Genomic DNA, 15,216 nt, shown 5'->3' with positions numbered 1-15,216 from the left:
CTTATAAAGTGATAGTTCATTTATTATTTATTTATTTATTTATTATTTATTTATTTTTTTGCCAGGTGACATTTTAAAGAAAATAAGCAAAAAAGCAAGGGGGAAAAAAAGGAAAGAAAAAAAAATGAAGAAAGAAAGAAAACAAAAGCAAAAGGAAGGAAACTTTGCTCTCTTACTGGCAGACAAACTTGCAAGACCAGCACAAAAGAAAAAGAAAATGTATCTCTTTTTTTTTCTTTTCTTTTTTTTGCACTACATTAACAGGACTCAAATTCTGGAGGAACAGAAAGCAGACTATATGTGCAATGCTAGTATCTGTACATTACATAGAAATTGTTCAATTTTTTTCTGCCATTAGTTTTATCATCCGTTAATACAGCAAATCATAAAATATGCATCTAGCATATAATTCTAGAATTCCCCTCCGTTTCGTTATTAATTGTGTTGTTTGATTTTTGTATGCCACAGCTATTCCTGCTGCGGTTAACTCAGGTGGTGAGTGACTAAAAACCACTGTGTGATTCAGTTTTGCTTTGCTTTTATGTTTGTTTGTGCAGCACTCCAATCTAGACGCAGCATTGTTACTAATTTCAAACAACTCTTCCGGCCTTTCAGAAAAAAAATCAGGTCCTTGTCATTATAGTAACAGAGCATCAGAGATGTTAGAACAAACACAACATGATCAACAAGGCCACAATGAGCGCCATTTTCTTCATATCTCGTTCATTAACATAATGAAGTCTCCATCTGAGGGGGGAAAGGGCAGGAAAGGAGAGGGCACAGGGGGGTTTCAGCAGTGACCTTTCTCCCCTGGGCTGACCTAAAAATCCCAGTTTAAAAAAAAAAAAAAAAAAAAAAGGTCTGACAGTCTGCGGTTGTCATTCCAGAACAGCATAGAGACTGAGGAGTCCACATCCTTCCACCGCCGGCAGCAGCTCAGAGCAGCCCAGCAGGTGCGCGCGGCTCGGTTGGCGTCCATCTCTGTCCCCTCTATAGGCTAGTGACCAGGTGAGCGGGTCCTTTGGCGCTCCCCTCGGGCGGGGTCCCGTCTTTGTTGGGAGGGACGATAAAGCCATCGCTGCTCCCGCGACCCAGCTGGTAGTAGGTGTGCAGCTGGTGGATGTGGTTTCGGGAGCCCAGGTTTGGCATGCTTTTGTAGTAAACATCTTCGGCATCGCCCCCCTTGGCCGGCGGGGGTTCGGTCTGGGTGCTGGTGGTCACACTCTCGGCGGCGGGCACCCCGGCCAGGGCGGGCATGCTGGTATAGCGCGAGTCCCTGTGGGGCGACGGCAGCTCTTCTGTGTGCTCGTTGGTTAGCAAAGGGAAGAAGCTCTCGCTGTGGTCTTGGGGGATCCGCCTTCGGGGGTAGTGGTGTGGCTGGTGGTTCTCCGCGGAGTAAAGTCGCGGGGGCAGTAAGGGGGCGTCGGATTCCTCGTGAATGAGTTCCAGGCCCAGGCTCTCCTCGTGGCTGAAGGAGGTGGCGTCATCCAGGACGATGGCGTCCTCTTCACTCCCCCCGCCGCCCAGGTTGTTCACCAGCTTGTTCATCAGATTCCGGTTCTGCTCGCAGGAGCGCTCGTGGTTGTTCAGGTAGGAAGGGATGTAGTTGGACGTGAGTTCCTTCAGGATCTTTTTCTCCAGGGCGGTCTCGTTGTGGTTGTAGCCTCGGTCTATGATTTGCACACAGTTGCTCAGGTATTCGCCACTGGCGATGCTGTAACTATTGGCATGGTTACCATTCAGTGGTAGAGTATCCATGACACTTGTATCCCTGGCATTGTTCAGAAGCCCCTCTGAAAGAAATTACAAGACACTATGACATTGCTATCCAGTGGGCCATAGAACACACACAAACACAAAAGCAGAAACATAGCACTGTGAAGTATGTATAAATTGCTAGCATTTTTAATTAAGTATAAAATGTTTGGAAGTAAAAAACACTAATTTAATGTACACATCTATATATACTTGGACAATTGATAGAAATCTTATAAATGGAAAAGAACTATTTAAAATAAATCTTAAAAAGAAAAAAAATCTATCGATTTGCAATTTACACACAAACATTGCCTAAACTTATTTGAAGCCTATTTAATTACAATTTAGGGGAGAAAAAAAGCAAAACTTTGATATAATCATTCATAGCTTTCAATTTATACACATCAAATTCAATTCAGTAATTAGTTACCTTTAATTTTACATGTTGTCTTAACATTGGAATAGGTATAATAGTAACATAATTCCTGTGTGGTACTTTGAATATACTGGTCAAAGTAAATGAATCAAGCACTTTCTAATAATTTGATATATAATTCTGTAATATTAAAAGTAATTCCTATATACAAAACCACAAAAGGATTATGTTAAATTTGTCAGAATGATGTAGTCATAAAATAATGTTTAGTCAAATGAGTGGCACATCAAAATAATTTGCACATAGGAACTTTCAAAAGAAAAATATTTGTCTTTACTTTCTACTTTTTTTTCTGCTATAAGCACTTTGGTTGCTATTATATATTAACCCATTAGTAATTATTTAGGGTCATTAAGATAATAATACAAAATAATGTGATCTGGTTCCTAAAAACATAGTGTAAAAATTAAAGTTTCCATTTCATAATGAGTGATTACTTTGTGTTATATATTAAACTTTAGGCTTTAAAAGAGATTGATTAAACATTGTATTCTGGAAAGAAACAGCTATAGTGAAATAAATTTGACCACATGCTTATTCAAGGTTTTTGCATTCTCTTGAATGAACAGAAATCCAAGATCTATAATTCCATAAATCTCTTCAAATGCAACCACAAAAGAAAATCAAACACAAACATTCGACCAATAGTGGTAAATAAGAAAGGGTATTGCTTTACAGAACAATTAATTGAATAATTCATTAACTTCTCAATGTACTGCTAACTTGTGAAAATATAGCATTCATTCTATATCTGTGACGCAGTTGTTTATCAAAACTGAACTAGTTCACTGCTGGTTTAAATAAAGTGTCCCAAATTGGTCAATTTTTAGATAGACATCTGATGGATACTCTGTGTTCAAGTAACATGGTTTTCAAAAACAGCAGTGCATAAAATACATTAAAAAGCAGCCATCACAGACATAGGGTGAAGCAATTTATTTTCATGTTATACGCTATCTTGTAGACAAATCCACAATGTTAAGGAAAAAAAAGTAAATGCTTTTTAAAGGGCCGTATGTGATGGGTGATGGCTGCTGCAGAGGCTGCTATGGTAGGCTTGATGGTTATGGTTGCGTGACTGATGCATTGAAACGTGTTTATTATTTCTGTTGCCAATGCATTAGGTACGGGTTGAAAACAGCCATAGTAAAATTAAAGTGGGCATGTTGCATATGACATATATTGGTATGATGAAATGTACTAATAAAAATTAAAAGTTTATGAATTAGCAAAAATAAATGCTTAATTTAAAAACAATTTAACTCACACAAACATTACATGAGACTTAACAACTATGTTGATTATGTGACACAGTAAAAGAATCAGACAACAAAAGCGTCTAATCTCTATTAACATATATTTATATAAGTCAATTAATAGGTTCTTTAGTTTTTAAATTGTGAGATGAACTGTTTTTAATAACTACATCATCTATATGTGATGCAATAAAAGTGAACTAAAAAAAATTACATTTGATATGCAATGTTTAGCTTTACTCCCATACTTGTCTCTCTGTAGGGCTCTAAACGACAGCATGAAGAAAAGGAAAGAAAAAACAACAAGTAAGCTTACAGCGACAGTAGAAGAAACATGAGTAAAAAGCAAATTGATGATATGCAGAAAAAAGAGTCAAAGGAAATAATTTTCACTGCCCCCAAATTCATGAGTCTGTGTTACATGGTTTATCATAATTAAAAATACTGAAATGTTAGTCAGAAAATAAAAACCCCACCTTAACACATGCTAGTAAAATGAGTCTTTAATAAGCGTTTCTACAGTTTGTAAATTTCAAACAAATACACTTTTTTTTTAAAGTTAAGATTATCACACCAACCAAGGAAAATAAATATTTGAGGGCAAGCCATGAATATTTCCACAACTACATTTTAATATTATATATGTGTGTGTGTGTATTTATGTATTTTAGAAAATACCCGCTTCTAAGAAATGTTATTTAACTTTAAAATTTTCAGCAAAATTATAAAGCTTTTAGCTTATATACAGAGAGACTATAGTTGAAGGTTTTCATAATTTTTCCCATATTTATTTTCTCTTTGCATGTACAAAGATTATCTTTCCCCTACTGTACCTAGATAAATGATTATTATCATTTGTAAATAATACTGATCAATACTGTCATTTCTGGAGCTCATATTCAAAAGTTGTATAACTATGGAGAAAGAAAAAAGGTTAAATCCAATCATTATTCTGTATCAAGAAAATGTTGAGGGAGTGGGGGAATACCACCTTCAATATAATTTTCTTCTGGGTTACTGCACAATCATATGCAATCAAACATTTTTGAACTGGTCCATTAAAAACAATCCTAGTGAAATCATGTTTCTAAAAAACCCCATATTTTAATCAGGTCAAAAGAACTGCACTTTGTGATTCTGTTTACAGGAAGGTTAAATCATCATCACACACACAAATACTCCTGCAAATTCACTGGGCTAGATCATTTCAAGAGATTCTGGCTTGTTAGAATTTAACCACTGCTTTAGAAATAAGGTGTTTGTACTTTAAATGTTTATTTGGTTCTCAGCAAAAGACCAACAATATTTCAAAATGCAGAGGAATTTTTTTTAAATTTTCAAAATAGCCGAAACCGGTTTGGCTCAGTGGATAGAGCGTCAGCCTGCGGACTGAAAGGTCCCAGGTTCGATTCCGGTCAAGGGCATGTACCTGGGTTGCGGGCACATCCCCAGTAGGAGATGTGCAGGAGGCAGCTGATCGATGTTTCTCTCTCATCGATGTTTCAAATAAATAAATAAATTTTCAAAATAGCTTTAAAAGGGGAACTGGAAATAGAAAGCCAAACCAGTAAAGCAGAGGATAATTGTTTGTAGGTTCATTATAGCTCCCTCCTTAAATGACAGAATTTTAGAACTAGGAAGCACATGAAAGATAATAAGTTCAATCCCTGCTTCTCAGAGATGAGGAAACTGCAGCCAAGAGAGGCTGAGCCTCACCTAACTACCCTGCACGGAGTGGCAGAACTGGGAGCAGAAAGGAAATCTGGATTTGCTCTGGATACTGCCATCTCGATCTTTCACATCTGCCTTGGGCTTTGAATATTTATTTATATATTTTATAATATGACCAGGTATCCTTACCAACTATAATGTATAATGTATTCTTTGCTATATCCCAACCTAAGGATGTAACTGTCTTTAAAGTTTTAGAATTGAATTAAATTACTTTAAAATGCACATTATTTTATAAAATCATGAATTCCTCTCTATATTATGTTTTGTTGACACGTTTATGTATAATGAAATTGGTCTAACAAAAATTGAATTGTCCAATATTGACAAAAAGATAATGGTCCAGAAATACTATGCATGAAGTTTTAAATATTTCCAAAGACAATCTAAATCCAATTCATCTTTATTCATAACAATAAGCTTCAGTACCACTATAAACACATCTTTACATATTTTAAATAAAGGCATTACAAACAAAAATGGGTACTTTAAATCTGAATGCTTCTTTGCTTGGATGGCATTGGTGCAACTGAATCAGAGGACCCATGGAACAGAATTAAGTGGTACTTCAACATAAACCACTCCAGTACATACCGAGCCACCTATATTTCATGTAAGATTTCACCTTGCCAGTAAGAATATAAGTGCATTCATCTGAAAGCATAAGATTAGTAGCAAATGACAATCACCAAGATTTATTTTGGGTCAATTGTAAAAAGAATTATTTTAAGCACTACCATAGTTTATTAACATCTTAAAAATATTTAAACATCAAATAGCTGAACAATTCCACTTCTGACTCTGAAAAACATGAATAAAATTATTTGCTATCTTATCATTAAGGAAATTCAGTAGAATTGATTTAGTTTACTGGCATAAACCACAAATCCATTCAGAAGAATCCTTTGTGTATTTATTGATGATCTCAATAACAATATCCAGTAATAAATTCCACAGAAATAAACTTTAAATATATATATTATTATTTTAACTTTTGCATCATGGCAATTTCATTTTGATAGTGTTTACGGAAGTGTTTCATCCTTAGAAAAATCTCCTAATTTGGGATAGCAATAAAAAGAAAATAAGTCAAGAAAGCAGATATTAAATCAGGGAAAACATATAGAATGATAATTATTAAATTTTTCATTATATAAGACACTAGAAACTATATTAGAATAATAAAAAATTGAAAGAAAATGCTATCTAAATTTGTTGCTAGTTTTAAAACAATTTCCAACATTTCTTTGTGTGAATAATGTAGAATAGATTTAATTTGCAGATATGCTGTAAATCTTCATTTAACATCACTCAAAAGTTACTGTCAGCACACTTTAAAATGTTTATGATGACACAGTTATCTGTCACATAGCCCAAATTTTTAAAAAGGCCATTATGAGGTCTGCTAAACTGTTCTGCCAAACCACATCTGGTGCCTTCGGCAAAATATACTTTATTGAGAGCTACAATGAAATAGGGACATTGACAAATGAGAGAAAATTTAGCAGGGGGCGGGGTGGGGGGGGAAGAGTGACTATGAAGGACCTAGAAACTATCTCACATTGATGGCATTGAATTCTTTTCCTAGGGAAATAGAGGACTAAAAGAAGACAGGTTAGCTGCTTTCAAGTAGTTAAAGGACTTCAACAGAGAGCAGAATGCTTTGCTCTTTGCTCTAGAGGGCAAATCTAAGCATCATGACCAGAGGCAAATTTCAGCTAGGTGGAAGGAAAAAAATATATACAACAAATGGAGCAATTCAACAGTTAAATGCAGTTGACCATTGAACGCCATGGGTTTGAATTGTGTGGGTCCACATATAAGTGAATTTTTAAAAATAAATACTGTAAATATGATTTTCATAATAACATTTTCTTTTCTCTAGCTTTATTGTAAGACTACAATATTTGATACAACATACACACTAAGAGTTAATAGCTTGTTTATGTAATTGCTAATGCTTCTAGAAAACAGGAGGCTATTAGCAGTTAAGTTTTGGGGGTATCAAAAGTTATATGCAGATTTTGACTGCATAGGGGGTTGGGCACTCCTAACTCCTCTTGTTCAAGAGTCACTGTATATGAAATCCTGAGCTGGGAAGGGTCATATTAGAGAAAGCACTTTAGCAATGTCATGAGGAGTACCTAATGAACCTATTCCTTCTTTTGATTCTAAAATTCTATGCTTCTTGGATGCATGGGCCTTAAAGGAGCAATAAAATGTAAAGTTTGCTTAATTATTTTATCCTATTGACAAACAATTTGACTGTATTCCTGAAGTCACTTCTGGATTACTGACTTTGGTATTTAGAAATAATTTAAAAGCATTTTTTTTTATTTGGCAAGGTCACCTGGAAAGGTCAGATGGTTTTAGACACCCAATGGCCATGCTGAAGCAAAGATACTTTTCTGGAATGGGCATTCACACCAAATTTTAGCCACTCATGCCCCTAATCATTTACCTCTGACTGAGAAGGTAAAATAAACCAAAACCTCCCACAAAGATTCTCACGGAGGATTAATATACATTTTATTCAAAATCGCCTGGAAATGTTAAATACTCCTAATCTATCACATCTAACTTGAAGGAATCTTGGACGTCTCTGTCTATAGTGAATTTTCTTGCAAATATAATTTTAAATAAGTGCATCTGACTAGGATTATAAAGCTTTTATTTGAATATTATTTTCTTGTGGTCTCTTCACATATGATATATGGATATTTTCAATGTCTTGTCTTTAATATTATAAATTGTTTTAAGAGATTTATGCTTTTTGTTTGCTAAACAATAATTTTTAAAAAGATTTTAAATTAATTTTTAGAGAGGGAGGAAGGAAGAGGGAGAGAAATAAGGAAACATTGATGTGAGAGCAGAACATAAATGGCTACCTCCAGTCCCAGGAATCGAACCAGCAACCTTTCATTGCACAGGATGATGCCCAACCAACTGAGCCATACTGGCCAGGGCACAATTAAATTTTATGTCATATAAAACCAGAGAATGTAGAGGAACCATATTCAAAAGGCTTGTTTTTAACAACAGAAAAAGGATTTGGGGACCTTCATGAACCAGCTCATAGGGACCATAGAAAGCTAGGGTAGAACCTGAACTGCTACTGTTCAGTTCACTGTTCTTTCCTCCATGTTTAATGTAATTTTCCCTGGAGCCCATATGAATGCTTTCATCAGTACTGAAGCTTTGTGCCTAAAGTGTGCTTCATTGTATAACAGAATATGATTATTTATTAATCTTACAACATTAAGACTAGTGGTTCAAGTGTTCCTTTATCTTACTTACCTTAGGTAAATATCGCATTTCTCAAAATCAGTCAACAACAAGAAAAGTACTGACAAGCCACAATACATTTTATCACTTTACAAAGAAACAAACACATATTGATAAATCAAGCATTTGTTTATCAGAAGAAAGGAATCCATTTCTTACTATGAAAAAAACCTAAGGAAAATGGAAAATAAAAGCACCAAGAGGGGTAGAAGGTGAAAGGAATCTGTGTGTCTGCTTCCAAAAGAAAGAAAAGGCAGGAGGAAGGAAAGAAAAATAGAATGTGGCCATAAAAGCTACATAAAATGGGACTCTGACTTGAAAAAAATTAAGATAAACTCCAGCACACCTTGTGCGTTGTACATGCTGACAGAAGGGTTGTTACAGACCGCCGGTTCCCCAAGCAATGTATTATAGGGATTGTTAGTACCATGCGGACGAAGCAGAGCATTGCTTATAAGATGATTAGCCATGGCTCCTGGAGCAGCCCCATAGAAAGACAGAGAAAAAAACAGGTCAATCAGGCAAATGTGTTTGAAAAAAAGAAAGGAAACATTTAGAATGACAACAGTTGATATAGTCCTGATTACAGGCAGGCAGCTATTTAGACTGAAAAATATATGCCGCTAAAGCACACGTTTCCAACAATGCACATATCCAAGTCAATGGGGAAGAAATAAAATGACTAACAATGTTGATTAAGCCACATTTAGGGTGCTCTCTTTTCCAAAGAATAAGCAAGTATATATTCCCATGCTTGCTAAAAGTAAAATAAAATAAAGCAAAATACAATCTTCCATACAAACAAATCATAAAATAAAGTTGAAAAAAAGTTAAAAACAAAGAAAGAAAAGCTAAAATTAAACAAACATCCCCTCAGTCACAGAAACCACTGGGTTGTTTTCAATGAAAGTAAAAAAGAATAAAAGGCAACATTTAAAACACTCATTTGGAGAGCAGTTGTTGACACAACAGAAGAATTTGACATTTTTTAAAATTTTAAAAAGAGCCATTATTTAAATTGAAATAAAATAAAATAATCACTCTTATTAGTACACCATAGCATACTAATTGGGTGAACTGACAAATATGATAAAATGATAATATAGGTATTATTTTAAAATATTTTTAAAATATTAACTTCATGGTATCAAGTATAATTATATTTTCCATTTTCCAACTGGTTGTTTGGACTTTGGCAAAGCAAAGTAACAAAACTAGATTCTTCCAACTCTTAGTTTCTAACATAACATCAGTGTGAGTTGCAACCTCCCACCCTCCAAGCCATTTAACAATAAAGCAAAAAATCACAGGATCGGTTTTATTAAATATAATTAGGGCATGTATGGAAACGATAGGCAGAATGTGTATTTATGGTAGATGCTGAAGAAAGAAAAAAATGACTGAGGAAAGGAAAACACAAGTTGTGTAGGAATAGGTTCAACACACTGGTATATGCTAATTTAAATATACATATATATTAGAGAATGAAAATATAATCTATAGATGAGGAGAAAATATTTGCAAACAAACTTACAAATATTTACAATCCAACAAAGAGCTAGTATATATAATATAGAAAGAACTCTCAAGTTAACAATAAAAAAAAAAACAATAACACACACACACACACTGTACACACACCACTTTAATTAGAAATGGGCCAAAAGGATAAAGAGACATTTCTTAGAAGAGGATATAAAGATGGCATACTTAAAATAAAAATGGTGACAATATCAAATGATGGCAAGGATGAAGAGAAATTGAATCACTCATATTTTGCTGGTGGGATTGTAAAAACAGTATAGCTCCTCTGGAAAATGGTTTGGCAGTTTCTTATAAAACTAAAAGTACAATTACCATACTATCTCCCCAGTTGTACCCTTGGACTTTTATCCCAAAGAAATGAAATTGATATTTATAGAAAAACCTATATATGGATGTTCATGGCAGATTTATTTGTTATAGCCCATAATGGGAAACGGCAAAGATGTCCTTCAACTGTGAATAGGTTAAACCGTCTATGATGCATTCATACCATGGAACACTACTCAGCAATAAAAAAGAACAAATTATTGATACCATATTAAAGTGCATGAATATGTAGGGAATTATACTGAGTAAAAAAGATAATCTTAAAGGTTATATACTTTATGATTCCGTTATATACATAACATTCTTGAAATGACAAAATTATAAAATGGAGAACAGATTAGTGATTGCAAGGGGTTAGAAATGGAAGGGGGTATCAGTGGGTATGGTCATACAAGGGCAACATGACGCATCTTGTGGTAATAGAACTACTCTGGATCTTGATTGTGGTGGTGTATACAAAAACTTACTCTTGTGGTAGAATTGCATAGAACTAAACACACACACAAATACAATTAAAGATAAGAAATATTGAAGAAATCTGAATCAGATGGGTAGATTGTATTAATCTCAATATCCTAGATGTGATATTGTAGCATAGTTTTACAAGATATTTATTGAGGGAAACCTAATTGAAAGTAGATGATCTCCGTATTATTTCATATAACAGCAAGTGAGTCCACAATGATCCTATATAATAAAAGCACAGTATGCAAATTGTCCCCTCAACCTGGAATTCGTCCAGGAGTTTGACCAGGGGGCGGGGCCAGCCGGGAGAAGGGAGGGACCCTATCAGTGCATGAATTTTGTGTACTGGGTCTCTAGTCTCAAAATAAGAAGTAATCGATATTGAATGAATAAACAGAAACATTTAGTCATTTGTAGAAAATGGTAAAAAAGGAGAAGGGAAAATTTGGCCTGGGAGTTTTAACTTTTTTGAAATTATAGCTCTTTCCCACATAGTAAATTCTTAGTCATAAAGCAAATATTTTAACCTCAAAATTGGATAGTGAACACCTTTTGATTTAAAGGACAATATAACTTATCAGATCTCTAGAGCTGGAAAGTTTCAATTCTTTCAGGAAATAAGCCATGTGTTTGCATCTTACACAGCCATAATGAGTGACATGCAGTCATAACTGGAGATCCACCTGTGTTCTGTTAAATTCAAAACCACATAAGAACTTAGAAAAATAATTTAAAACTTAAACATGTTCGTTTTTATTGTTGCTATTAAGGACCCTTTTCTGATAGAAATAGAAGCATACTTTAAGTTGCTTTTTTACTATTGTTCACTTTTATACTTCAGCCATCATTTGAAACCAAAGTAATTAATGTCACTGAAACTAACTTTAGTCCTGTAAATGGAGAGTTATAATTCAAGTGAGGGCACAGTCACAGGAAATCCAAAGTAGAATATGAAGTTTGATAATTCATGTTTCGAAAGAAGTATAGTTAGTTACCAATAACCTCTATGGGTTTGCTAATTCAAAGGAGAGATATGTTGGAGTAAGCAACCAATTGTTCCTCATTTGATTCACCTGGTGAAAGAAGTTAATCCTTTTTCATGCTTTACGGACACTCAGGGCTTTCTAGGAAAATTGCACTTTCTGTCCCCATCCAAAACAAGTGCAATTTTCCTAGGAGTTATTAGCACAGGGTTCCTGCACTCCCCACTCACATTTAGGCATGTCAATGACACCTTGAAAGGTGGCACTCATGTGCTTAAAACAACAACAACAATAATAATAAAAACATCTTGTTGACAATGCCCCGATCTCTTACCCCCAAACTTGCACAGAACCTGTCTTGCTCTGCCTTTTATGTACAGTTACTTTGGTCTTTTCTCTAGAGCTGCACTGCATTTCCCTTGCCTGTTGAAGTCTATTCTGTTTGTTTCTGTTTGTTTCCCCAATTTACTCAGGTCTCTTTGAATTCTGACTGCTGTTTTCCAAGGTTCTGTCCACGCTGTCTATTCCTCTTCCCTCCAACTAACTTCTGATTTGTAAACTTCCCTTCTAATAGCTGTGAGATCGCTGAAGACTTCCAAAAAGATCAGTGTTTACAGACTATCTGTCACTGTTTTTCAGCTGCAAAGTTAAGCTTATTGGTTAGTCAATTTGAAGATGTAAGTAAGTTACTGCTGGGGGTGGGGAGGAAGAAAGTTACAACCCTACTTATGTGAGAGAATGTTTATGTGCTAATTTCACTGGAATGTAAGCCCCAGGAAAATGGAGAGGACTAGGTATTTTTTTCATTGTTCAATTGTCCAGAATAGTCCCTAGATCTCTATGAAAATTTGCTTTAATAAGGAAAACACTTATGTGAACTCTATGGCATGGAGGGAATCTAAAACAAAGTCATTTTATGAACTATGAGTAGTCTTATAATTTGAGTACTTTTTTTTAGCAGCGTCAATTACGCAATTCCTAATGTCATTTATTTCCTTCTAACATTATACCAGGTACTATAATATTGAAACATTTAAAGCAGAAATAAACACTCAATACTAATTGTAGATAATAAGTAGGGTGGGGAAAAACCCATGACTCAAAACATAGAGCTCAAATTGGGCAAAAAAAGCTAAAAGCTCAAAGTGGCTATGTAAAAATAGTTGTTCCTTAATTATCTGACTCACTAAATCCTGGCTATAGTCTACTCATACCTGCTTATTTGCTGTAAGAAACAAGGGTTAGTTCTTTAATAAAATTATGGAAAAGGAATTCACATTGAATTTCATTATACACGAATCACCAACAAAGCTGCCAACAGAAGGCCTACAACAAAATCTTTTATTTCTGATGCCAGTGTAATACAACGCAAATGGGACTTTTATAGTCCATATGAAAAACTTACGACCGTTTTTTCTGACAATTACTTGAAAGTCAGACCCTAAAGCTACTGATAAAGATTACGTGTAAAATCATAGCCATTTAAAAAAATATATATTTTATTGATTTTTACAGAGAGAAAGGGAGAGGGATAAAGTTAGAAACGTCGATGAGAGAGAAACATTGATCAGCTGCCTCCTGCATGCCCCCTATTGGGGATCGAGCCCACAACCAAAGTACATGCCCTTGACCGGAATGGAACCAGAAACCCTTCTGCAGTCCATGGGCCGATGCCCTATCCACTGAGCCAAACAGGTTAAGGCCATAGTCATTTTATTTTTGAACATAAAATATCTCTTTAATAACCCCGTTTATATTTGTTACATGTTTTGGGTTAGATAAAATATATTAATTTCACCTGTTTGTATTTTCTTGAGTAGCAACTCCTTGCCTTTTCTCTGGGGGCCCCTGCGGCAGCGGCGGAGGCTGCGGGCCGGCCATAGTCATTTTTAAGAAGAGTGTTGTTTTTTTTAAAAAAAAATCCTCGCCCCAGGATATGTTTATCTTTATTTATTTAGTTAGTTTTTTATTTAGAGAGAGAGAGAGAGAGAGAAAGAGAGAGAGAGAGAGACCCATCTGTTACAGCCTTCCATACACACTGGAATGGGGATGGGACCTGCAGCAACCTAGGTACATGCCCTGATGGGGAAATGAACCCGAAACCTTTTGGTCTACAGGACAACACTTCAACCAACCGAGCTGCCCGGCCTGGGTGAGTCTTTTTCTTTTTTCTTTTTTTTCTTTGTACATGAAGATAGAGGCTGATGAAAACGTTTTTGAATGAGTGAAATCTGAATGAAATAATGATTACACTCTTTTCAAATGTATAGCACAAAACTGTTATATGTCTTTCGGCATGAAAATAGAATCGGTGTTTTGACATTGGGAGGCTCTGAATGACAGCACCTTCTAGGCCAGTTCAGTGTGACACGTATAATTGAGGACTGAGAAAAGTATCTAAGGCAGATGGCTGTGCTTTAAAATGATGAAGTAAAGAACAGATCTGAAGAAAGATGACAGTTGGATCCCACCTGAACCTGTATTATATCATTCAGAAACATAATTTCAGCAACATGTCTTCCTGACAGCAGGCTAACAAAGGTGTACTGAAAATCTCTTAAAATAACTTGAATTATCATTCTGCTCCTCACACTTCATTAAAAAAAACAACAACAAACAAACATACTTACATTCTCATTTGATCATACTGAATGGGCCAAATTTTGTATTTTAAGACTGCAGTGATCTAATGAACCAAATCAATACCGCCATTTTTCTAGCAGTTACATATAAATATGCCTCAATATTCAAATTCTTGTACTTTATAAATATATAGGATGGTAAATGTTCTGTTTTTCCTCAATAAAACACTTTTAATCGGCCAATTATTTCTTCCTTAAGATACATTATCCTTCATTCCATTCCCTCTTGGTTCTCTCTCTTGATTTGATGCTTTTCTTTTATGGAGTCGTTTTCATTATATACATTGGCTGATATACATAAATCACAGTTATAGATAAAGCGGAGTTATGATTAAATAATCCCTCTGCTTTTGACTTCACACCTCAATTTTGGCCCATAGTGGAGACTTTATTTTGTGCAAGTAAATACAGCTGGGGCAAACGTGGGTTTATAGTTGTGGGTACACGAAACACAGAGCTTATTCTTGTATTATTTATTTATTGTATTATTTTCCATACGAACATTTTTTGTTTTTCTATGTAACAAAAATCTACTGAAAGACAGTGCAAGCAATGATTAGTTAAATTGTAAAGGTCTTTTTATAAAACAGAAACAGCCATGTAAATCAAGACTGAGTTGTTTATAATAAAACTAACAGAATCTCCATGCTGTACTTAAAAGTTAAATAAAGTGCCCTGCCAGCGTGGCTCAGTGGTTGAACATTGACCTATGAACCAGGAGGTCACAGTTCAATTCCCGGTCAGGGCACATGCCTGGGTTGCAGGCTAGATTCCCTGTGTGGGGTGTG

The 15,216-nt window shown here is 35.1% G+C and overlaps 1 protein-coding gene across 1 annotated transcript in view; it reads right to left on the bottom strand.

The window, feature by feature from the left end:
- Positions 1-241: 241 nt before the first annotated feature.
- The window catches only part of ADGRL3 (adhesion G protein-coupled receptor L3), a 765,791-nt gene continuing 750,816 nt past the window's right edge, over positions 242-15,216 (bottom strand). Inside the window, exon 26 of the mRNA XM_005868883.2 lies at positions 242-1,793. Coding sequence (XP_005868945.1) covers positions 991-1,793 — 803 coding nt within the window. The 3' untranslated portion in view covers positions 242-990. The remainder of the gene's footprint in view (positions 1,794-15,216) is intronic.

Source organism: Myotis brandtii, unplaced genomic scaffold, assembly GCF_000412655.1.
Source record: "Myotis brandtii unplaced genomic scaffold, ASM41265v1 scaffold28, whole genome shotgun sequence".
Classification (NCBI taxonomy): Eukaryota; Metazoa; Chordata; class Mammalia; order Chiroptera; family Vespertilionidae; genus Myotis; species Myotis brandtii.
Note: the sequence above shows the minus strand (reverse complement) of the source record. Positions and strands in the feature narration are given on the sequence as shown.